This window comes from Danio rerio, chromosome 8 (assembly GCF_052040795.2).
Source record: "Danio rerio strain M-AB ecotype USA chromosome 8, GRCz13ab, whole genome shotgun sequence".
NCBI classification, from domain to species: domain Eukaryota; kingdom Metazoa; phylum Chordata; class Actinopteri; order Cypriniformes; family Danionidae; genus Danio; species Danio rerio.
Window position 1 is genome coordinate 9,409,952 of NC_141028.1, and position 27,690 is coordinate 9,437,641.

The window sequence follows — 27,690 nt, forward strand, 5'->3', positions numbered from 1 at the left end:
ATGAATTGGATCAGTTGGAATAGATATAGCAACTTAATTCAGTACAGTTTGGAGGTTTGGAGTTAGTTTGGTGGTTGTAGTATGAAAAGTCTAGAAGGAGTTGCGTTCTTAAAGTAGTCTAAGAAGACAGAAGAAGTTTAAGTAGTGTAACAGTATGTTGGCTTCTCAAGCAACCATAATAACCAAACGTAACGAATACAATGAGCTGAAACTGATTTGTCTTAAACTATGTTAATAACACTACAAAATTACACTACAAATTAAAGTGGTGTAAAGTAACTAATTACACTCAAATTACTGTACTTAATTACTTTTTCTCAGGAATTGTAATTTACTGAGTAGTTTTAAAAATGTGTACTTTTACTCTCACTTGAGTACATTTTTAGTGCAGTATCTGTACTTTTACTCTCACTACTTTCCTTCAACCTGCAGTCACTACTTTATTTGTTCTTGTCTATGGGAATTAGAATAATCAGTCCTGTAATTCCTGTCCAATCAAATCGCACATAGAAGGTAAATTGCGTCATAATGAACTACTTCAAGACATGTGCACTTTACACTGCAGCAAACTGTTTGGAAGCATTAAGTGTCCAAGAAGATGTTCAAAATATTTACTCGCATTTACCCAGACACTTTTTATATCAGGGATGCCCAAACACAGGCTGTTTCACAATTCAAAGAACACAGAGAACGGACTCGCGTTCTTGTGGAGACCGGTCTTGCCAGGTGTCCTCGGAAGAACGAACTCGGGAGACCACGAGGGCAGAGAACGCGTCCTTTGAGAAATGAGATGCTGGATTCTTTCTGATGGTCACATGACCTTCACACGTTTTAAATGGTAAATTATTTAAACATTACAGCATTCATACAACGATTTATTGTTTTCTCCCCTTTTAAAAATATATACTTTGCATAAAACATAATCAATTTACTCTGCACAATATAAATAAAACTGATTTTAATACGAATTTCAGCAAATAAAACACCCTTAATGTGTTTATTCCTTTATTAAGATGTCCATGATAATGTTTACCTTCACTGCTTCATTTAGGGAAACTCCTCAGGTAAATAAGTTAAATCTCTGAACTTTTATAATAAATCTGCGCTTCCCACCTCCAGTCGCAATGACTTCTGGGACTTCTAGAGCGAGTTCGGTGCTCAAGTCTGCATTGGTGCGTCCTCGATATCAAGATCACATCCAGGAAGTTTCAAGCATCCTCTGTTCTTGCGGTCTATAGCATTGGAACTGAACTTTGGCAGCTGATGATGACGTTACACGAGAATACGAGGACGCAAGACCGCTGACGAACGCATTGAGAAACAGCCACAGTCCTGGAGGGACGATGTCCTGCACATTTCCGCTCCAACTTGCCTCAACACACCTGCATGGATGTTTCTAGAAAGCCTAGTATGAGATTGATTAGCTAGCCCAGGTGCGTCTAATTGGGATTGGAACTAAACTTTGCAGGACACCGGCCCTCCAGGACCGAGTATGGGCACCCCTGGTTTAGATGCATGTCTTTGATGAGAAGATGATGGATATTTACTGTATGATAACTGAAATGGCCTTAAACACCCAGCAGGCACAAAACGTCAACATGCCGTCAGATTGAAATTATACCCTAACGTCGTGAAGACACTGCATTTTGTTTGGAAATGAAAATCGGGTTTACATCAGAACTAAATGTCATCCCGATGTCACTGTCCAACGTCCAACCTAAAACCAAGCAAATATCAACGACTACTGATGTTACAGCTTGACGTTGTGTCGACGTTACCACATGACATCTATCAGACGCTGTATTTTGTTTGCTATAACTGATGAATAAATGTCAGTATTTGACATCAATAGGATGTTGGTTTAAGATGTTGGCACGATGTTGGATTTTGGTCACTTTCTAACAACCTAAAATCAACCAAATATCAACATTATTTGATGTCATTATTGGACATCAAAATAACATTGTCCTTAGACGCTGGCTAGACATTGAATTTTGGTCACCTGACATCACAACCTAAATCTAACCTAATATTACATGATTATGACATTGTGTGCCTGCTGGACAATAACTAAATGTACTACAGAATGTTAGGCTTACACACATCCACAAATTACATGTAAATGCATCAACTTTTAACAGCATAATACTCACTACTCATGAGCACCTTTAAAAGGGCTACTTTTTACTCCTACTTTGAGTAATATTTACAACAGGTATTTTTACTTTACTCACACTACATTTTTAGGCAAGTAATGGTACTTTTACTTAAGTATGCTTTTTCAGTACTCTTTCCACCACTGACAAATTCTGAGGAAAAACTATTAGTGAAACTGAAACTGCTTTCCTGATTGAAAATTCTGATATTACATAAATTAGCATGTTGCTAGCATGTTTCTAGTATGAATTAGCTTGCTGCTAGTATGATTAATATATTGTTAGTATGTTTGTATGGATTAGTATATTGTTAGCATGGATTAGTATGTCCTATGTAAAGTCAATGGCACTTTTTACAGTGGAAGTCAATGGGTTAATTACTAGGGTACTGTAAGTGGTTGCTAGGTTGTGGCTAGTAAGTTGAACGGTCATCAGTGATTGGCAGATTGGTAGTCTGAGTTAAATGAGTGTAACCTTAAGTCTGTATGACAGTCTGATGCAAATTTATGAGATCCCAAAGTTTGGTCCAATGTTAAGTCAAAGGGACTTTTCTAAAAATTCAGGATTAGTTTCAGGAAAACCGTAAGTTGGATCAGTTGGAAAAGATAATTCAGTATAGTTTGAAGGGTCACACTTTACAATAAGGTTCATTAGTTAATGTTAATTAATGCATTTACTAAGATGAACAAACAATGAACAATACATTTACTACTGTATTTATTCATGTTAGTAAACGTTAGTTAATGAAAATACAGTAGTTCATTGTTAGTTCATGTTAACTCATTGTACATTAACTAATGTTAACAAGCATGGACATGGATGTTAATAATGCATTAGTAAATGATCAATTATGATTAATAAATGCTGTACATGTGTTGTTCATGATTAGTTCATGTTAGTAAATGCATTAACTAATGAACCTTATTGTAAAGTGTTACCGATTGAAGGTTTGGAGCCACCATAATAACCAAATGTAACAAATACAATGAACAGAAACTGATTTGTCTTAAACTATGCTAATAACACCATTAAATTACACTGCAAATTCTGAAACTGTGAAACTGAAACATCCCAAATAGTACATTTTGTTAAAACAATCTGATATTACATAAATAAAAGGATGAAGAATAAAAACAGATCACCACTAACACCGTTTTTGAGCTTCTGCAAAACGTCAGATAAAAATTCCAAGTGAAACTGAAACTTTGGTTTTGTTTTCCGATTCAATCACCAGTACAAAAAAAGCCAAACATGAATCAAAAACCGATTTATCTTCCCTACACAACACTGATAACATTGTGTTTCATATGTCATGCGAATCAAAAAACGTTTCAGACAGGGATCAGATAAATGTTGTTTACTATTGTGTATCTGTTACATACGGCAAACAAATGATACAGTAACACAGTACTATAAAAGTAGACACAAACTATACTTTTCACTTTCAGGAAGGCAAGGACTTAGCTTGGCAGATGGCGAATAACCACTGACACCTAGTCTGTAGGATTGTTTGGTTAAAATAACATCTTTTGTTGTTGTTGTTTAGATATATATACTACCCATCCCTTTTATTTAAAACTCAATTTAAAAATAATATGAAAACAAAACAGCTTTGGACAAAGATAAAAAATACATATTAAAAATAAAAGTGAATGGGTGTCCTGCCGGGAAACATACTTTATAAAGTGCAGACTCGTTGTCCTTCCGGTCAAGGTTGAAGTATTTTTGTCATAAAATGTAGCGTTGGAAGATTATGTTTGAGGCCAAGTTTTAACTTTTGTTTGTTTATGGTCATGTTAAAATGGAGAATATTTCCCAACAAACACACATCACTCGATAACCTGTGAAACATTCAACATATCAGGGATGAAAAACGAAACATCAAAATCCTATAGCTTTTTTTACATCGTCAATATTGCCCGAGTACATCTCTCTAATGTTATCCTCTTTTTTTTTTGTCTCAATTAAGAAAATAAAGCAAGGCAAACATATTCTTGATCTCTATAAATCCTTAATACATCCAAAGCACTGAATACCAACAAGAGGCAAACACAGGACTTGGAATAAAAATACAACTACAGTATAAAGATAAATTCTATTACTGAAACTTCAAGGCACAAGACTATGAATAGACCATGAACTTTCTACCACGGTGGAACTGGAATCTATTTCCGATAGTTTCAGTTTGACGTTAAATCGTCCTCCTTGCTGCGTTTTTAGTCATACGGGTAAATTTCATCGACTTCAGTTCTACACATAAATAAGAGACGTACTAAAGAAGAAGAAGAAACTCATATTGGATCTGCTGGGTACTATCATACTATTGCTATTGAGATAAAATGGTCTCTTTTTTCCAATGATGGATTTATAATAATAAAAAACTACTCATAATAAAAATAAATCTAACACAGAAAATCACCACAAGAATTAGAGCTACCATCACTCAAACAAAAACCTCAACGATGAAATGAATGTTCATATTAAATAGACCCAAGTGCACAACCTTCATTCGACTGTCTTTTATACCTCATGGAAACCTTGGGATTCATGTTGGCATGGTTGGGCTTAGCTCTTAAGAGTGCTGTTTGAAAACATCCTATATATAATAGTAAAGGGCAAGCAATGTCCTATCTTCTAATGGCAATCATGCATATTGATACATGTTCACGTACATAGCATGTTTTTTTTTTTTGGCTACAGGGACACAAGGACATTCCAAAGCATATTTCACTGCCAGAGGCACAACGAACCCAAACAAACAAAGATAAATCAAACCAACCAACATATAAATAATACTACTCCTAATCTGTCTTTAACCATTTGTAGGGCTCCATTTTTGTCAGTGGGCTTCTGAGCGCTACAAAAGGCTAGAAGTTCATAAAGCAGAGGGGTTTTAACAATACATCATTTCAAGATGAACACAAAACGGACAAGGATGAATAAAATGAAGGGTATACATAATTTCTAGGTGGACACAGAAACAAATAAAAAATGATACACCAGTGCACGTCCTACCTATGAAAAACGACTGAATAAAAATCCCAAACATCGAGTAAAATCACCTCCCACTTTGCTTCATTGAGGGAAAAAAGGTGTTTGTTTAGAATCAAAGGTCACTTCTAGTAATCTCCCAAATTAAAGGCACTACCCTTTCTCTTTCTGACGCAGATTAAGAACGAAACTATGAGTTGTCGTAACTTCAATTCATGTCTGGAGGTTTTTTTCCTGTCCGTTCTTCAACCTCCGTTCTCCCGCTCGAGTTTAGTCAGACCGGGGAGACGTTTCACCGTCAGCCTCCGGTTAAGTGAGGGCTCAAACTCTGATGAGGACAGAGAGTGAGTCGGTGGTGTTTTTGGCAACCCTTAAAGTCTCTTTGTTTGACCTCAAGCAATTAACCAAGTTGCCTTTAAAGTGAGGACTGAGGACTGTGAAAATCAATTTCCTTCATCTGCTTTTGACAACTTGAAATGATTACATAGCCCTTGTTTTATTCTCTTGTCTCTTCCCGGTGTGGGTCGAGGGAGCGGAGGGATGGAGGGGTAGAATGGACAATTTCATTCTCGACTAGTCATGAGGATAGAAATTAACATGCTGTGAGATCAACAAAAATCCTGCTCTAAAGAACACTCAACAGCTTTCTGAACCCCTAAACCTTAGGGGTTTTTCAACCACGTTCCTGGAGGACCACCAGCTCTACACATTTTCTATAGCTGCATTCGAAATCACCTACTACACAGTAGGTACTGCATTGGAATTTAAATGTACAAATCGGCCTTTAGAAAAGTTAGTTCTATACAGTGTGAATGTCAGTAGTATGAATGGAATTTGCGACGTACTACATCCGCCATTTTGTCATGATCACGTGACCTACCCGTATTCATGAATTCTCCCGTGGGTCATCATGGGATAGCGTACCATCCATCAGATGCACACATCAGAATCTCGCCGGAACTAGTAGGCCATCCGGGTACATCTCACGTACTGTTTTTCGAATTCTATGAATTCAGACATACTACTCGGCTCACATACTATTTTTTACGTACTATATAGTATGGAAGTATGCAATTTCAGACGCAGATCATGTCGCCTTAACCAAACACACCTGATTCAGATCATCCGCTCATTAACAGGGACTGAAAGCGTTTGAAATCGCATACTTCCATACAATGTAGTACGCTAAAAACAGTATGTGAACAGAATAGTATGTCTGAATTAATAGAATTCGAAAAACAGTATGTGAGATGTACCCAGATGACCTACTACTTCTGAACTGCACATCGAATGCACGCTACGCTATCCCACAATGCAATGCGAGAGATTTCATGAATGGGAGTAAAGCGACGCAACTGACGTTACGTGATGACAAAAAGGTGAATGTAGTACGTGCGAGATCCATTCATACTACTCACATTCAAGCTATGTAGAACATACTTTTCTAAGGGTCTAATAGTAAATTTCCATTCAAATCTAGTACCCACTGAGTAGTAGGCGATTTCGGACGCAGCCCAGTAATGGGTGTGACAGACAAAGGAGACATCCAAAACATGCACTGCTGGTGGTCCTCCAGAAACATGGTTGAGAAACACTGCCCTAAACGACAACAAATATTAAAAACAACACCCTACTCTATGGCTGAACTAAAGTACCAGACACATAAAACAACATGAAACAAGTGCTGAGTGCTATTTAAATGGTCTCTGTTAGGACTCTGATTAAGGTTTAGTTGCGTATATTGTTCAGCGTTTGGGTTGATGACAGTGCACATCCATCACCAAAGCCAACATAATAAATATAGAAGATTTCATACTAAGACAAAACTCAATGCAATACTTTGGGATGGAAAAGGGCAACCAAAGTATTTCAAATACCTTTTGTGGCTGGTTTCATATAAATATCAGTCTAAAACATTTCCTTTTCTGCTTTTGTTACCCCTTATCTGACCATAAATGTGACACTGAACCACAAAACCAGTCTTATGTTGCACATGTACACTTTTGGCAAGAGCCGAAAATACTTTGTATAGGTCAAAATGATTGACTTTTTGTTTACGCCAATAATCATTACAGTATTAAGCAAAGATAAAGTTCCATGAAGACATTTTATAAATTTCCTAATGTAAATTAGGGTTGTCAGGATACTGAAAATCTTAAATTTTAAAATGTCTATTTCCCGCAAAAATTTCAACGTTGTGAAGCGCATTCTTAAACACGGCTGAATTGCCATTGTGTTCACGTGCTAAACAGAAATGACTGTGATTGGCCATAAGCGTCATCAGTTCACCAAAGCCGCGAAGATCAGCTAGTTTGTCTATAACAGGGGTGCCCAAACTTTTCCTATTACGAGCCAACTAGATTGAGGGATGTGGGCTGAATCTATACCAAAGAAAATTAAATTTGCCATTAATTTTCTAATTTATTCGGTAATAATTAAAAATAACTAGAAAATGTTGCTTTAAATCATATTAACTAATGCCGTATCATTTTAACATTTTATAATAAACTAATTAAAGTAAAACATAAACAATCCCATTTATAACACAAGTTCAATGCTGAATACACTCGTCAAGCTTACTTTGATTTGCTCGCAGATGCCTTGTGCAGTTTGCTGACAGTATTTACATTTTAAAACATTTACAGCATTGTTGTTTTTTTGTAACTCTGCAATAAAATAAAGAAACAAAAGCTTACATTAAATATGTAATGACGATCACTGTCAAAGGCATTTTCTCCAACCACCTCCCCATCTTTCTCCCTTTTTTTCAGATGGAATGGCGGGCCATATCAAAGGTTTCCATGGGCAAACTTTGACCAGCAGGCCCTACTTTGGGCATCTCTGTTCTATAAGCTGGCATACAAGCAATCCTCTGATGAATTGCGGCTTTAAAACCCTCCAGTGTCCCTCTATTTGTGATTACACTTAGTCAACAGCAGTGAGTTTGCTGAACTGATGACCCTTACAGCCAATCACAGTCATTTCTGTTGAGCATGTGAACACAATGGCAAATCAACACTGTTTTAGAACATGCTATTGGGAAACGGACGTTTTTAAAGTTCCAGTATCGATTGCTTCCGAATTCCAGTACTGTGACAACGTTACAGTAAATATATCAAAACTCTTTTTTTAGTAATGTGCATTGCTAATAACCTAATTTTGCAACTTTAAAGACGATTCAAGAGTTCACACTTAGATATTGCTTGATAATAATAGCAGGTTTGGCATGCTATCTCGGGAGAGATACCCTGAGCTCGGAGATAATTGAGCCCAGGGCTCCCGCCTGGTCAATGAGCATGTGAGGCGGTACAAGATCAGTAAGTTCTCGAGAGCTCGCCCTGGTAAAGAAGGAAAGGAGGAGATGGGGTGGATGAGGGGATTCTTCTAAAACGAAGATGAGGGAGTAAAGCTGCGGTCACACTGCACTTTCCTCCCCCTCGACGTCCATTTATATACATGCGAATACGTCAGACCGGAAACGCAAGGTAATGCGGCAAGTTTAGCAGTTGGTTGCAATGGAGAGTTCAAGTTTGGTGAACTCTGACCTGCAAAATCGCATTATATGATTGCATGAGACTAATCGAGGATCAAAACAGGACCTCTCTGGAAATTTAAAACATGGACCAATCTCTCGCTTTTTTAATGTCTAATCATCCTGTTTAATCCCGTCCCTTTTCGCAGCACCGTACGACAGATTTTCGCAAGCTCAAACTAAAGTTCTGCAAGTCTGACTCTTTATAGTGAGTTTGGAATGATCTGATTGGCTTACTAACCATGACAGATGAGCTTCACTTATCTCACCATTTACAATTTTTGAACCTTCATATTTCAGATATTCATATATTTGTATATTATCCAAATATCATCTAATCCTAACAAAGTATAAATTAATGAAAAGATTACTTACTTAGCTTTGAGAAAACTGCACACTTAAGAAAGGTTTTGCGATCCAAGGTCACAATTGTGTGATACCAAATACTGTAAGTGAAATTTGACTTTTGTACATGATAATTTAGTACGCGTGGAGTATTATTACAGAAAAAGCTAAACAAAAGAATGGCTCTGTATAGCAAACATGTATTCTAACACACATCTGAAGAAAGTTACAACCTCCGGACATGAAACAGAAGTCTGTGCAAGGCTAACAAGAAAAATATATGCATAAAAAAAGGTTTGCTTCTCACAATTCTAATATTTAATGATTCTGAGAGCTCAAAGTAAGGTGCATTTTATCTAAGACAGAATAAAACAGAAAAAAAGTGCTTGTGAAGTCTTTAAAAATGTTATATAATCAACAACGAAGAACTTCCTCAGTTTGGTTCAGAATTTACCATAAGATTCCTCCTTAAGGTATAAGATACCTTCAAGATACAATCAGATATATATAGAGAGAGATATTAGGAGTTAATTACTAAGATACTCATTGTCCAATCTCTAATTATAATAAAAAACTGATGCAGGGAGCCGTGATTTGTGCTCCTTTTTTACTGATTGAAAATGTCATTTAGAAACAGTAGGATTTGTATTAGAAAATTTAAATAACTCTTCTAAGATGACATGGTGTATGCAGAATGTATGCACGTTTTTCTTTCCTTCATTGCCAACTGTTTCATCATAACACTCCATTCAAAATATTTACTCTCCTAAAACGTCCTTCATCATAAGTGCTGCGCCTGGCTTTATAAACCTTTATGTACAGGAAAGACGATGTCGGAGTACTGTAATAAATAGCACGCAAAGCACGCAAACATCAGCAACCCATGCATTTGACACAGCTACAGCCTGACAAGACATTATATAAATATAGCCATCTATTAACTTTCCCGTCAGTTTCATTTTTAGAACAGCAGCTCTATGGGATTAGTCTATAACCACACACACAATAAAACCAAAAGCTACATCTGAAATGGTATGCTTTTTTTTTTTTGTTAGGGATTTGTGTCGCGCAGACACAAGGCCACTTTTTGAATTGTACTTCATGAAAAACAAGCAGGTAAACATAAATTCCTTTTCTCGTCTTCTTCTATGCGAGTTAACATTTACTCCATATGCTACACCAGACTGTGCTTTCAATATTCCCTAACAAATACATTTGTGCTTTATCTTTCTCCACCAAAGATTTTCTCCACCATTTTCATTTTCTCCCTGGAAACTGGCGACTAGATTAACTGAACTATTGTTATTTAATATACAGTTATGCACTAAAAATACCAACAAGCCCAAAAAAGAAAACACTACTTCCCAATTCGACTGATTTTCACAGGGCAACAGGCTGGAAATGTCAGCTTGGCACAAACCCACAACTAGGAAGTTCTTGTCTGCCCGAGTTAAGCTAGCGTCTTTAATTTCAAAGCGGAGGATGCTGCGACAGCTGCGTCCGACTCAAATGGAAAGGTGAAGATGGGAAAAACATGGCCCTTTTTTACTCCTTCAGCTTGGCATCAGATTTGCCCCTTCGTTTTTTTTTTATGACACAAAAGGAAGAACACACTGATAGGACACCTTTTTGCTATGGCTGAGATGACATGACTATGAGGCATTTTAGTACTTTCGAGAGCATCGGTGACGACTATGGCGTGTAACTTGTGCATCCATTACCACTCAAGTGTGTTTCTACTTCCTACAAGCTCTGACAAAGGAATTTTAGTCGAGTGCTAAGATATACTAATACAAAGATATAGTGGGAAATAAAAGGAAACCATAAAGAATAAGGATAGCAGAGAATTCATCCGGAAGCAAGAGAATATCACCCTGCGTCCAACCCACAGAGAGAACGAGACACAACAGCTGCCTTTTGTTTAAGTACGTTTACATTTTTGTTTCTCTTTTTCTTTTTTCCTCGGTAAAAAAGAACGAAAAATCGCTCGTCTCGCTGCCTCTTTGCGCATAAACCCTCTGACGATCGGTCACTAAGTCAGTCAGCTCACTGGCTCGCTCACTGGTGTCCGGGACTCCACCGTTTCCTCTCGACTCGGCCTCGGGACGGCGGAGGGAGGAACAATGTCTCTCAGCTCCTTGCTTTCCCCCGTCACGGTCATGGAAGCCATCTTGCTTGCGTTCTGGGAGTCCCTACTCGAGGAGCTGCCAGTTCTGGCCTCCTCCCTGCAGGCCACGTGCTCCGCTTTGGGCCTGGAGGTGCTCAAGTCCTGCGGCTCGTTTTCCAGCCCGCCGTGCGTGGAGTGACCCAGGGAGAGCTGGTGAGCCTGCGGAGTGTAGGTGGAGGGTGTGGAGGCCTGCAGGTGTTGGTGTTGATGGTGGTGATGATGATGGTGGTGGTGGTGTTTAAAGTGCTGCCCTCGCTGATCTCTCTTCTTGTGACTCTTCGGTGCAACTCCGCTGGCTGTCGTCCCACTGCTGCTGCTTCCCGGATCTGCCTCTTTGTGCTTCCGGCTGGGATGCTTGTGAGGCTTCTGTCCTGTTTCTGCCTCCTCCCCGGTAGGGGTCACAGTTGATGCAGTCAGTCGTTTCTCAAAGGTCTCTGTCGCTGAGGTGGTGGATGCCTCCAGCTCCTCTAAAGTCTCTCGGGTTTTGCGTTTTTTGATAGGAAGAGCCCTCTCCTGAACAGGCTTAGCGGAAGACTCCTTCAGGGCTTTTTTCTTGGCTTCGGCGGTGAGAATGGCTGCAGCGGCGTATGCAGCAGCAGACCCCGTCCCCACTGTTGACTGTGAAACAGTTGCTGGCTTGCGTCCACGTTTTTTAGGGGTGCTTGGCGGATCCTGCTCTGATTTCCTCTTACGTCCTCGGCGTGCTTTGGCAACTGGCGCTTGCCCTAAAGGAGCCCCTGGTTCAGTTTTGGGGGCCACAAAGGGCATCTTTACTAAGAGTTTTCCTGGACTCTTTTCTATGACGCGTTTCACCGCCACCCCTTCTGTAGCCTGTCGTACCTTGCCGCTACCTTTAGGCCGCCCCCTTCCACGTCCAGAGGGTTTGACCATTTTAGGCTTTTTTGGCGGTCTTTTTTCTCTGCGAGACGGGCTTCCCCTGCCCGTGACCGTGAAGTCAAAGTCATTGGGATCTGTAATGGTATCGCCAACCTTTTGGAAGTATGCCATGAGCTCCACCTTGGAACGGAAGGCTTTCCCTTCTGGGCTGAAAAATAAAAACAAATATATTACTATAAATTGATCAAAAGTTTCTCGGTAGCTCAAACAGAAGAGAGTGGGACTAATACAGGCAAGGCCATGCGTTTGATTCCCAGTAAAAAGGATGAACTGTTAAAATGTAAATGCGAAATGTATTTGGATAAAATCTGTTAAGTGCATACATCTGACATGAAATGAAAGTAATTTGAATGAACATTTGAATATGAGAAAGTCTTTATGTGCTGAAGTTGAATTTGTAATCCTACCAAATACACTACCTGACAAATCTTGTCATCGATCCCAGTCATAAGAGCAATTAATAATACCTTGACTTCTAAGAAGGTAGATTTTTCAGCTGAATGATCTGTTGAACTGCATCCCAATCATCACAAATACTGCAGAAAATCTACTGGAACATGCATGGACCCAAGATTATCAGAGATATAAGTCAAGTTTGCTTAAGGAAAAATCCTAGTTTAGGGTTACATTAACTATGGGGGCATGCGAGAGATCTGCATAATGGATGGCAACATCAACAGCCTGAGGTATCAAGACATTTGTGCTGCCCATTACATTACAAACCACAGGAGAGAGGGAACTCTTCAGCAGGATAGCGCTCCTTCTCATACTTTAGCCTCCACATCAAAGTTCCTGAAAGCGAAGAAGGTCAAGGAACTCCAGGATTGGCCAGCTCAGTCACCAGACATGAACATTACTGACCATGTCTGGGGTAAGATGAAGGAGGAGGCATTGAAGATGAATCCAAAGAATCTTGATGAACTCTGGGAGTCTTGCAAGAACGCTTTCTTTGCCATTCCAGATGACTTTATTAATAAGTGATTTGAGTCATTGCAGTGATGTATGGATGCAGTCCTCCAAGCTCATGGGAGTCAGACACAATATTAATTCATTTCCAATGCACCATGACTTTATATTAAATACTGGACATTATTTCTGTTAATCGACAAGACTTTTGTCTAAGCAAATTACCTTACTGTTCTAATTAAATAATTCAAAATCAAGGCATGATCATATTTTATTTTGGTCAAATAAGCGTAATCTAGAGGCCTTTGCCTTTCATATAAGCCACTTCTAAAACCAAATGATCAACTAGAAGTGAAGTTATTATTTGTTGTTCCTAAAACGTGGATAGGTGACAAGACTTCTGTCAGGTAGTGTACATCATGTGCACCTGTGGGTTAAATACAAATATTGTGTGATTATGCATGCTTTAAAATGTAAGTTTTTTTTATGTGGAATCAAAATGTATTTATTTATTCTTTAGGTGAACAATTGATCAGTGTGAGATATTTCCCTAAAAAAGGTTGTTTTTGTAATCTTAAATCAAAGTCTGTCTATTTGCTTCCAGGATTGGTGTGGCGCTACGTCTCTGTTGACGTCAGTTTAAAGTCTTCAGCCACAAAATTCTTAACCACACCCCTCCTACTGTTAGTTTGCTACGAGGGAACAAAGGGCAAAAAAAAACATATCCTACTCAACCTTCAGTTTCAGTTAGTATACCAACAAACTGAAATAAAAGTCTTAGCAACATCCAAATCACACAGTCTTAAAATATTGTAAGAACTGTGACGCATCAGTCAGCATGCACCCTTATTTGTTAATTGTTTGGCAGAAAAATACATTTCAGAAAGTGCTTAGCCCTACAACAAATCTAAATACATTTACATACAGCTAAATTACAAATCTCCACAACCCCAACCAAAGTAATGTCTCTCTCTTCACATGCAAATAAGATTTATTGAACATTGTTATATCATGCTTTAAATACTGCTGGGACCTGTTATGCAAGCTTGAGTCTTGCACTGGAAGCAACCAGCAACATGCATACTAATGTTAATTTAATGTCAGATCATTATAGATTTATTCATGTTCACAATTAGTTTTTTTTAATGTTTGTAAACTGTGTTATTTTATTATTATAATTAAATACATGTACAGTAAGGTCCATAAGTATTTGGACATCAACACAATTTTAACATTTTTAAACATTTTTGGCTCTATCTTACAATGCATTTGAAATGAAATGAAGATGTACTTTAACTGCAAAGTGTCAGTTTTATTTGAGGTTATTTCCATCCAAATCAGACGAACACTGTAGGAATTACAACAGTTTGCATTTTCATCATATTTCATATCCATTGTGTTGGTGTACAGAGCCAAAAATGTGCCAAAAATTGTGTCGATGTTCAAATATCTATGCACCTAACTGGATATAAAACAGTTTTGTACATTTTGTTAAATTTATTAATGGCTATTTTGTCATTTCAGTATATTAATCTAAACTAAATAAAAATGAGAAATGTTGCCTCACATTTAATTCATCATTAACTACAATTAACCCAGCCTCAAACAAATCAGCAGTAAATATGATCAACACTTCACCCATATTAAATTTATTTTTTAATTCAAAACATTTGAATAAAACTGACTTTGTTTGGGTCAATTAAATGTAGTTAATATCCAATGAAATGCTGCATTTTTTTTAACTGACATTAAAGGGGTGGTCCACTACGAATCATATTTTAAACTTTAGTTGATGTGTGATGTAGATATCTATTACATGCTTAGGGGTCTATTTTAATGATCTAAGTGCAAAGTCTAAAGCGCAGGGCGAAAAAACATTAAGGGCGTGTCCGAATCCACTTTTGCTATTTTAAGGACGGAAAAAAAATTCAGTTCTAATTTCCAACAAATGAATAAATGAGCAATAATAATGAAGTGTGGTAAATAAACTGAGTTTTATCCAAATACACCTGCTATGCCACATATGGTCTAAAACCAGGTTGACAAACCTAAGCTTGTTTTTAATAAAACAAATATAAATATGGATATAATAAATAATACTGCAAATAATAATAACATTATACGAAGGCAAATTGTTATGAATAAACTAAAAAAGCCTCCCCAACCCCAAAGTTGAAGAAGGCATGAAGGGGTTTTTATATTGATGTATAAATTAATAAAAATTGTAATATTTTCATCCCTTTATATTTAATCATTTGTAAAGATATTTGCATATTGCTGTACATCTTGTGTGTATTAAGCAATGTGTAAGCAAGGCGCATATCTAACACGTTCTGCGCAGGACTTTAGACTTTGTTTTGAGCTCGTCTATGGCCCAGTCTATTTTAGTTCCTCAAAATAGCAATGTGCCATCAATGCGCCTTAACACACCTCCTTTATAGACCAGGACACCTTTGGGCGCGCATATGAGCGCAAATGCATTTGCTATTTAAACAGAGTGGCGTAAAACATCAAAATGACACTTACGTCGAGCTGAAACAAGCAAATAACATTTGCGTCGCCCCTTGCGCCGGGTTTCTAATAGTATCTAGCGTTAATGGTATGTTGTAGCAAGGAAGTAAACAACAGGAAATGCTGTTTGGCACTGTTAACAATTTGGCTACAAATTCATATTATCAGTAAAATCGTTGTAAGTAGCCACAATCTTCAGCAGCGCTGCAGTTTCTCTCTATGCGACCACTTTCACTGTCTTTCTATGCGGACGCTTTCCCTGCGTTCTACATTTCAAATAACAAACTCTCAAAAGATATGTAAACATTTTACATCACTAACACATGCTTATTCCGAATATATGTGAAAGACACTTGTCAGATTTTACTTCAGATAACAGGCGTGAGGTTCAGCTGTGTGCTCTTCATTTTCTTTCTGATTCAGGCAAACTGATAAGGCTGTTTACACAGCGCAAAAGCGCAAGCCTGTAGGGGCGTGACGTGGTGACGTAGAGCCAATCTGCGAAACACAGCACATTATGTTAGCTGACCAATCAGAGCTTTTTGAGGGCGGGTCTTTCAGAGGAACTAGGAAATATGATGATCGTTTTCATGTTAGCTGAGTAGCTGTATAAAATCAAAGTAAGATATATGAAAAAACAACGTGATTTTTTACAAGTGAAGCATCAACACATTGCTTTGCATCTTATAAACACAACAAAGCCTTAAAAATACACTGTGGACCACCCCTTTAATATATTTTTACTATAATAAATGTGGCTATTTCACATTATTGATAAAGTTAATGCATTAACTAATGTTTGCTAGTAAGATCTTTGTAAAGCATTACCTATTGTACTTTGTACACTCTGAATATTTAATATATACAATAAAGCAATACACAAACATTTTTATTACACCTGCATATAAAGTTACCTTTTCTGCAGCTTAGGTCAGTGTCATTATAAACCTGTATATCGTGATAAAAGCATTGATAGCTCAAAAACATATTAAAAGCTTTAGTTGTAACATGATGACCATCCTTTAAAATTAATAGACACTTCAAACTTTAATAATGACTGATGTGTTGTTTGTGCATGATTTGGGTGCAATACTATGAAAATTACACCATCACAGCTGCTCTCAAAAAACAAACTTCCTGTAACTTGTACTAACTTGATAAGGTAGACGTCAAATTTGCCAGCGGAGCGCCCTGATTTGCGCTGTTTCAGCTTGCGTGTCCAGCCCTGAGGCAGCGAAGGATCTTCATACATTGGGCCTCTGTCCCGAATGACAGACCGCCGCTGCTTGGCCGATGCGGAAGATTCTGGAGCGCTGAGAGCAGCTCCAACTTCAGGGTCAATGGGTTCAGACTTCCCTGCCTCTGCCTGCTGTCCGACATCCCTCTGCGTAAAGAGAGATGGGGGCGGAGGAACAGAGACTGTGGTCTCCAGTTTTTCCACATCATGCCTTTCCTTTTTGCTTTTCTTATGCTTCTGCGTCTTGTCTTTTGAGCCCTCCTGGTCTTCATTCTTGTCCTCACCTCTGCTGACAACAAAATAAATAAGTGTCACACTGAGGCAGTTTGACAGGTCTGTATTATAGTCAGCTGTATCTCTAAATGTGTTTTTTTTTAAGCAACACTGGCCTTTTTTGTGAAATAAGCTCATTTTCAACTTCCCTAGTTGAGTTAAACAGTTGAGTTTTTTATGATTTTTGTATCCATTCAGATGATCTCTGCGTCTGATGGGAGCACTTTTAGCTTAGCTTAGCACAAAACATTAAATCGGATTAGACCATTAGCATTTCGTTAAAAATAAAACTCAAAAAAAGAGTTTTGATAATTTTCATTCTACAGTGTTTCCTCTAGGATTATTTCCAGCTGTGGTGGCAGGCCTTTTTTTACACAGATCTAACCAACTACCTGTGGCGTTATTTTCATGACAAATGTCGTGAGCGCAGTGTTACAAAACGAGATCGCATTTATGTAATAGCCTTTGAGCATGTGAATCACTTTGCTTGCACGCCGATTTCCTCTGCTCATGCACAAACCTTCTTGCACGCCGCCTCAAATATACGCTGCTCAAGTTCAGATCTTCTTGTGCGCTCCCAAATAAACGCTGCTGCAGTGCGATTTAGTGCGTTTATGTAACGAGTATGTCTCCAACACTTATTAGATTTGCTAGGTGTTTTTATGAATGTCTCCAATAGACCTACAGAGTAGCATTAATGCGTCCTGAAATAAAGTGAAACGGCTATACGTCGTGTTTGCTGGCCTTTACGCACCTGTCAGTCAGCAAGTAACCTTAAAGGGTTAAACAAATAACGCACAGCACTACTACAGTTAAAGAAAAGTTTGCGCTGTTTTAATTTTCTTACCTTTTGATACGATTTGGTGCGATTATCACCCGCTATTAAAAAACAACAGGACTGATTGTTTTGAATTAAAAGCTGTAATGTAGCCGTGGCGGGATCAATTTTGGCGTGGCGGAAGTATGAATGTAGCGGAAACTATGTACTGTTATTATGGCATAATAATCATAGAACTTTATTGTGGTACCATGGCTGCAGCAGGCTCAATGATATTATAGCATTGACACATGGTGATGACAAGATGTAACTACAAATGAGTCTAGCTTTAAATAGGAAAATTATCAACTCTTTTTTGAGCAAGATGTTAATGGTCTAATCCAATTCAATGATTTGTGCTATGCTATGCAAAGCTAAGCTAACAGTGCTCCCGCCAGAACTTAAAATTGGCTGAATAGATTCAGAAATGGTCAAACTAAACTGTTTAACTCTAGGTGGTTTATCATTTGGTAATATTCCCTAAAAAGTGGAGTGTTCTTTTAAGATTACATTAGAATGCTGTGTTATAAATTGCCATAATATTTTCTGATTGAGAGCTTGACTCTTCTGTAGTTACCTTGAGTATGACGACCAACAGAAAATCAAAAGTTGCAATTTTCTAAGCTGATATGGATAGAAACTATACTCTCATTATGGCGTAATAATCAATGAATTTTGTTGCTGTACCATGGCTGCAGCAGGCACAATGATATGATGGAAATGATGGAAAATGGTTAAACTCAACTGTTTAACTCCAGGTAAATTATGAAATATAAAAATTTCCCAAAAAGTGGAGTGTTTCTTTACAAATACATACAAATTCTGTGTAAACATGTTTGCCATAATGTTTTCTGATTGTTAGCATGATTCTTCTGTAGTTACACTGTGAACGAAGACCAACAGAAAATGAAAAGTTGCTATTTTCTAGGCTTTCTGGTGTAATAATCAAGTAATTTTGCTGCTGTACCATGGCTGCAGCAGGCGCAATGATATTATATTGTTGATATATGGTATGATATTTGTATCATTTTCTGTCAGTCTTAATACGAGATGCAACTACAAAAGATTCAATCTCTAAATAAAAAATTACCAAAACTCTTTTTGAGCAAGATGCTAATGGTCTAATCCAATTCAATGATTTAAGCTAAGCTAAAAGTGCTCCCGTCATAATTTGCCTGAATGGATTTAAAAATGATTAAACTTACATTGTGAAATAAAAAGTTGCTATTTTATAAGCTGATATGGATGGGAAATATTCTCTTTTTCCGGTGAAATAATCAAAAAGATTTGCTGTGGCACCATGACTGCAGCAGGTCCAATGATATTTTATTGATATATGGTGATGATATTTTTATTATTCCCGGTCAGTCTTAATACAAGATGTAACTACAAAAGATTCAAGCTCTAAATAACAAAAAAATATCAAAACTCTTTTTGAGCAAGTTGCTAATGGTCCAATCCAATTCAATGATTTATGCTAAGCTAAGCTAAAAGTGCTCCTGCCAGACCTGAACATTGGCTGAATGGATTCAGAAATTGTTAAACTCTAGGTGATTTATAAAAATATATTTCATATTTTCCAAAAAGTCGAGCGTTCCTTTAATACTACAGTAAAATGCTGTGTTAACATGTTTGCCATAATGCTTTCTGATTGACTCCTCTGTAATTACATTGAGTATGAAGACCAACAGAAAATTAAAAGTTGCTATTTTCTAAGCCAATATGGATAGGAACTATACTCTCTTTCGCACATAATAATCAAGGAACTTTGCTGCTGTACCATGGCTGCAGAAGGCACAATGACATATTACTATTTTTATTATTCTCTTTTATTATTATCTTAATACATGATGTCACAACACAAGATTCAAGCTTCAAATAAATAAATTATCAAAACTTTTTTTGAGCAAGTGGTAATGCTTCCCTTAAGTGCTAATGGTCTAATCCAATTTAATGATTCATGCTAAGCTAAGCTAAAAGTGCTCCCAACAGACCTAGAAATCAGCTGAATGGATTCATAACTGGTTAAAATCAACTGTTTAGGTGACATATAAAATATAATATTTCAGAAAAAGTCGAATGTTCCTTTAAGATGACATAAAATGCTGTGTTAACACGTTTGCCATAATAAACTCAATATTTTGGCTTCAAAGCAAGCTCATTTACAGATCACACCAGCTCTATGAAATACTTCCAGCGAACAGGCAAGATGTGTGAATTTTAAGTACTAGCAGAAAAAAACTCAACCAAATGCAACTGATGCAATTAACATCCTAACACCTTTGAACGTCATGTGAAACTGAGGTCAAGAATGTGTCAACCACGTAACATCACGAGAAGCATGTTTTCCGCTAGTTTATTAGTGTGCATACAGAGATGCACGGAAATCACCCTGGATAAAACGAGAGGCCCATGTCTAGTAAAACCTTGACGCTGAGGTGAATCACTTCGTTTTCAAAGAACGGAGGAATTTCCCCTAGGTCTGTGGCTTGTCCTTCAAGGAGACGATAAGCTCTTTGTCGTATTTATGAAAGAGGTCACTAATAAACCGATTTGTCTGGAGCTTACTCTAAATTCAAGTTTTTTTGTTTACGTTATGAACAATTAAATGTTATAAACATATAATGAAAGGTTACCACAATACATATATATAAGTTTTCCTTTATTCTCCTTAGCTTCAGTAAACTAAACTTTCACAATAACAGCCAGCCTTAATAAAAGGACATTTATTAACATTTAAAATTACTCTGACAGGCTGGAGATTGAATCCTCGTACAGATCCCACATGTTCTAAGCTGCAATGCTGTGTCACTTTTAATTATACTATATTGTAGAAATTCAGCTGAACACATCATCAAATAGCATGTAGATCAGGCGTCACCAACCTTTTGGTAACTGAGAGCTACTTCTTGGGTATCGTTTAATGTAAAGGGCTACCAGTTTGATACACAGTTCCTAATAACAAATTTGCTCAATTTACTTTTAATTAAATGTTATTATTAATAATTAATGATATTCATCTATGTGAAGACACTGATCATGTTAATGATTTCTCACAATAGTTGTCAACATTGATTGGAAACAGATAAATATCAATATGCAACACTTCATTTGTCTAAAATAGTTTTTAAAGTTTTTTTAATATATAACTTAATGTCATTTTTAATTTTACACCAATGCAAGTGTGATTTAAAAAGAATAGCTACAAAAAATATTAGATGCAGCACTGGTGTGTGGTGCTATGGTAAGCTAATTTTATAACAGGCCCACAGGCAACTCATGTGATCCTCGCGGGCTACCTGGTGACCCCTGATGTAATTAAACGTGAGTGAAACCACTATTATCTTATAACCTGATGAACACAAGTCTGCAAAAAAAAAGTAACTGGTGTTTGAATGAATTAACTAGTCAAACTTTAAAGAGACAGTTCCCCCTAAAATAAAAATGTACTCGTTATTTACTTATCTTAAATTGTCCAAACCTTTATGCATTTCTTTCTTTTGTTAAACCAGGGTTTCCGCAGGTTTAATTTAAGACTTTTTAAGACCATCAAGAATGACATTTTAGACTCATATATAGGGGTGTAACGATACACTGAGCTCACGATTCGATATGTATCATGATATTTGGAATAAAAATTGAAAATTAAACTGAAATGCAAATTTTACCAATTAAACTATTTTTTATGTTTTTCTTTTGTTTTAACTTGTTAAACTGAACCTTCTTTAAGAAAATAAATTAAACAGGCCTGTCTCTGGAAAATAAAACAATTTAAAAACTTCTTAAAAATATTATTGAAATGACAGAGACAAAATTAAGGAACAATTTAAGTAAAGGTGCAAAAAAAAAGAAGCTTTCTATTCAATTGTATTTAACAGTAAGAGCTAAGGCTTTGCTTGGTCACTTGCGTTTTTTGTGTGTGCAAAAAAAAATCCACATTTCCAGGTATTTAATTCATATTTAATTAAATTAATTTAGAAATATCTGTAATTACAATTGTGACTAGTCAAAACTCATTTAGAGATATCTGCAAATATTTTTCAATGGAAGTCAATGGAGGAATATGACTAGTCATAATATATTTGCAGATATCTCCAATCTGATTTCGTACTAGTACAATTGTAATTGCAGATATCTCTAATTGTCATTCTGACTAGTCGAATTATAATTATGACTAGTCAAAATATAATTAAGAGATATCTCTAAATATATTAATGGATAGTCAGAACAAAGGTTTAAATGCTAAAACGGCTTGCCATACGCGCGGGTCTATCAGTCCGCCCTCTGTAGTAGCAGCTCACGGTATGTGTGATTTTGCGGTGGGAACATTATATGAAGACAGAATGATATTTTAGGGTGAATTGTACCTTATAAATACAGTATGTGACTCTTTCAACACCATTAGGAGGTATCCCTGTCGTTGTGCAAAGTATGTAAATCACTGTGAAGACTTTAAAACTTAGGATGTTTGACCCAGTATGCGTGTCAAAAAGCGGACGAGTCTAAAGCAATGACTGTACAACCGAAATGTCTCCAGACGTCTGATTTTGAGAGGATGGGCCATCCTCTATTTCAGCTCCACTCATCTTGGTCTGCTAACATTACTGCTGCTGCAATCTGAACTTACGTGCGACAGCAGGTGGAACGTAGCTCAAACGCCAACAGCTCAACTAATAAGAGAAAACGGACGCCATATCGTAATCAAATCGTCATAACGCCACGATGCATATTGTGACATTTTTGCTTCGCAATAAATCGTACAACGATAAATCGTTACACCCCTACTCATACAGGGTTAAAATAATAATATATATAATATAATGGCCCAGCAGAAAGAAAAAAAATTGACTTGCCCCATCATTAAACAAATTCTAAATACAGATTTTTTGGTCACATATTTTAAATAATGTGTCCAATCAAGTAGGGCTGCAACAACGAATTGATCAAATCGATAAAAATCGATTACTAAAAGTGCAGGCAACGAATTTCATAATCGATTCATTGTTACGCGACACTGGGACATTTGTTTATTAAAAAACACTTTAGTTCAGCGCAGAGTGAACACGGTCTCTCTCGCGTACTGATACAGAGTTCGGCGCCTCATTGACAGACATGAGGAGAAAGGGAGTTCAACAGCAGGGTCCTACTTTTGTTCCACTTTGAAGTGAGGACCATAAAGTCCCTGGTGCTCATGTTTGACTTGTTATCCAGCTTGACAAGCATGACAAGTTAGCGTTATGAGCAGCAACTGAGAAAATCAAACTGAGCTTTGGCGCGGTGTCTGGCACTGGGTATAATACAATTTGCCGATGTGTTTTAGTCATATCAGATACACATTACACATAGTGAATGTAACTATAAAGTTAGTAATTTACCAGCCACTCACTTGGATGTATTTGAGGAGTAACTGGTGAATTTACGTGCTGAATCCTGCGTGTTCTACTTTATGAATGAGGCAAACGTGCGGCAGCAACTAAACATGGCGACGACCATATCTTGTTATAGATCATGATCACTGGTAAAACTTCTGTTTGAGATTATATATCATTAGGATTATTTTACTAACCCAATTCACAAATAATTGAACTTGTTTTAAGCAAACATTCACTTAATTTTAAGGTATTTTTTTCTTTAGAAAACATTTCTTATGCAATTTCAAGTGTCTAGTATGTATCTTGATTTAAAAATATTTAGATATTTGGATTGAAAACAGGACAAAACTACTTTATTATAACTATCATTATTATAACAGCTCAGCAATTAGGTTTTTTTAAATAAACGATTGGAAATCAATGCTTTTTTTTTAATCCAATTAATTACTGTGAAAAATAATCAACAGATTGATTGTTAAATAATCGTTAATTGCAGCCCTAAAATCAAGCAAACCCAAGTTGTACACGTGCAAAAAATTTTCAACTTAAGTCTATAGCAATTGTCTTATAGCAATTTTATGTAAAGAATTCTAATGTTGTGTTTTATGTATTTATTTGATTTTCATTTTATATCAAGCCTCCCTTGAACAGGTGTTGAGAATTAGTAAGTCTGCTAAAACAAATGCATTTGGTTTGTCCAGTGTCGTTGTGATGTCCATGTCAAATAAACCATAAATAAAATAATATTAGTCATAAACAGAGTTTGCTAAAAGTTTTATTAAGATGGATTGCTGCTGATTGGATGTGCGTTGGATTGATTGTTTAGCATTACATAAACAAAAGAAAATTAAGGCCTGTTTAAAATGATTTAGGACCTACAAGACAATATTTCAATATGTATTAAGACTTTTAAGGCCTAAAACTTTGAAATATAATATATTTTAAAACTTTTTAAGACCACGTGGACACCCTGTAAACACTAAAGATATTTTGAAAAAAGGAAAAACAAATATAGTAGGTAATGGTTACATACTTCCAGTTTTCTTCAAAATATCTTCTTTTGTGCTTAACAGAAAAAAAAGGCAAACCGGTTTGGAACATTTAGAACATAGGTAAATGATGACAGAATTTGTTTTATTTTGGGGTGTACTGTGCCTTTAAAAGCATTCAACAAAGACGTACATCAAATATCATAGAGTTACAAGAGTGTGAATTTTATTTCCAAATTGCCTAGTTATTCATATATATATATATATATATATATATATATATATATATATATATATATATATATATATATATATATACTAGTGCTAAACAATATATAATTTTAGCAATTACATCGCAATGTATCAGCAATAGTCACATTGCAGGAATAAATAGCTTATTAAAGATAAAAAATGCAGATATTAATCATTCATTTTCCTGTCGGCTTAGTCCCTTTATTAATCGAGGGTCGCCAGAGCGGAATGAACCGCAAACATATCCAGTTTATGTTTTACGAAGAGGATGCCCTTTCAGCTGCAACCCATCTCTGGGAAACATCCACACACTCATTCACACACAAACACTGCAGCCAATTTAGTTTATTCAATTCACCTATAGCGCATGTCTTTCGAATGTGGGGGAAACCGGAGCACCCAGAGGAAACCCACGCGAACGCTGGGAGAACATGCAAACTCCAAACAGAAATGCCAAATGACCCAGCCAAAGCTCGAACCAGCGACCTTCTGGCTGTGAGGTGACAGCACTACCTACTGCGCCACCACGTCGCCAGATGCAGATAATAAAAATAATTTATTATTATTATTATTTCTAGAATGATGGCCATGATATTTTACATTTTATTGTTTAATTTCTGTACTTGAATACTGGTAGACTCCCCGGAAATCCATAAATCAGTTTATTTATTTATTAATATCATTTATGCAGATGCACTGCATAGAAAAAGTTTTGATCATCCCAGTCAATCTCAATGAAATCTTTCCAAATAGAGCTAATAATATTTGTTCATGCAACAAATAATCGCATTAAAACTAAATATCGCAATGTCAGATTTTTACAATACGGTGCAGCCCTAATACATACTGCATATGATTGATGAACAGTGGGCATATTTAAGTTTTAGTAAACAGCAACAGCTCAATTCTAAAAGCAGAATCCACAACCAATGAAACTTTTAAAGACCTTGGTGATTAAGCATTCATATATGCCTTGGTAGAATTTTGTGAAAATGTTTTGAACAGTTGCTAATTTGCCCGAATGCAGCTTATGTTTATTCATTTATTTATTTTCATTTCGGCTAAGTCCCTTTACTAATCTGGGGTCGCCACAGCGGAATGAACCACCAACTTATCCAGCATATGTTTCACCTATAGTTCATGTCTTTGGACTGTGGGGGAAACCGGTGCACCCAGAGGAAACCCACGCGAATGCAGGGAGAACATGCAAACTCAACACAGAAACGTCAACTGACCCAGCCGAGATTCGAACCAGTGACCTTTTTGCTGTGAGGCGACAGAACTACCTACTGTGCCACTGCGTCGCCCGTAGTTTATATTTAATTCCAAGTTATTTAATTTAAAACTGCTTATTTAAAAAGAAGTTTTCCAGTGGAAAACTATTCATTATCTTGATACGAGATCTCCAATAACAAGACAGTGATGATATTCAGGCATGTTTCCATATCTCAATCTACCTTTATAATTGCACATGTGTGAACACAGTGGAGTGAACATAACTTTAACAATGTTTTTATAACAATAACTACAATAACTTTGAGGAATGAGTACACTAAAATTATATGGTAAATTAGTCAAGGCAGCATGTGTTTAGGTCATTGCAGCTTATTAAACTAAGATAATCAAGTCCTAACTTAATTTCATACATCAGGCAAGTCAGTTTGACATAATATAAATTCAAGGGACGCATAAGGTTAATTTGATTCAACCTAAAAAAATTAAGGCAACCAGGATTTTTTTTACAGTGTAGGGTTGAGAAGCACAATATGAATGCTTGGTGACACATTAAAGGATAAAATAAAGACTGAAGATCAAGACTATGGGAAAAATAAATAAATAAGAAAAGCTTTTTATACTAAAAGAAATAATCCAAAAACAACTGTTTACAATCACTTTGTCTGATTTCACTTTAATATATTTTATCTGTTGTTCTAGAAAATAAGGAAAGACTCTAAATTCCAATTCTTTCAGTAAAAATCTGTGTAAAAAAACCCACATCCGGCGTTCATCAACGTTGCTGGACAATTTTGGGATGTTCACATGTTCTGCATTCCTAATAGCTTTTATATTTTTCATAGATACTATGAATACAACTTCCATATAATGCTAATTGAGAAATCACATGGAACATTTTTTTCTTAATATTTGTTAAATCCCAAGATGGCATAACCACACATAAAATTGCTGAAAATGCTTAATAAATATTGTGAAAGTCCAGTCACGAGATGCTAAATTGAAATGTTGCTTAATGCATTAAAATCTCATTGCTTTGTGCGTACATTTAAGCATTTACACCTTCATCCTGTTTTGCGTGCTGCAATAATTAATTGCTAGGGCCGGTACAACTTTATTTGGTGTAGATGAAGTAATCTATTCATTAGCCATGGACTATTATACAGGATTGACCTTATGTATGAAGTACCAATTTATGAGATGAACACAAATGAACACCAACACATCATATTGTTTGTGTAAGTCACGACTTTGTTAGTGTCAGGCCAGTTAAAGAATCGTGATGAAGCTATTAGTATTGGTCATAATTGCATTTGATTGTGAATGTGTACAATTTAGTATCAAGTACTAGGGGCTTCATAGGAGGTATAGCAAAACAAAAGTTTTGAACCTCACTCAGTGTCCTATACTCAAAAATATAATTGTTCAAACTAGAGCTGAACAATATATCATTTGATCATCGATATCGCAATGTGTGTATCTGCATTAGTCATATTGCAGAATTCAATTATTAACGAAATATAAAAACACAAATATATTATTATTTCTAAATTATTTATTCAATGATGACCATGCGTTTTTACATCTGATGGATCAATTTCTATACTTGAATACTGTTAGACTCCCCAAAAAACCATAAAGCACTGTTTTTTATTTATTTTTGCTTGTAATTCATGCAAACACACTGCATAGAAAAAGGCTTGATCATCCCAGTCAATGTAAATTAATACAATCTTTCCAAACAGAGCTTTTCAAATCATCTGTTGAAACTATATTCATATCGCAGTATATATCGCGGCAAATAAAATATCGCAATATCAGATTTTCTTTTGGATCTTTTTATGTTCAATCCATGAAAATTTGTCAAAACCAACCCTGCATTTTTTACAACATACACTCAAAAAACTGTTTGTTCAAGCTACTTAATTTCAATGAGATGAAGGAACACAATTCTTGATTGTTGTTTTTTTTTGGGGACAACTTAATAGTTTTATGTTCAATCCACTTAAATT

General features: G+C 36.4%; 1 protein-coding gene across 8 annotated transcripts in view; it reads right to left on the reverse strand.

Annotated features, from left to right (window-relative positions):
* Positions 1-3,498: 3,498 nt before the first annotated feature.
* Positions 3,499-27,690, reverse strand: part of mecp2 (methyl CpG binding protein 2) — a 47,852-nt gene continuing 23,660 nt past the window's right edge. Inside the window, exons 2-4 of one of the 8 annotated variants that reach the window (XR_015496864.1) lie at positions 16,660-17,028; positions 8,772-12,236; positions 3,499-5,849 (exon numbers count right to left, since the gene is read on the reverse strand). Coding sequence is in view for 4 of the 8 variants with exons in the window: in NM_212736.2 (NP_997901.1) it covers positions 11,066-12,236; positions 16,660-17,031 (1,543 nt within the window). In the remaining 4 variants the exon portion in view is untranslated. 8 annotated transcript variants of the gene reach the window in all.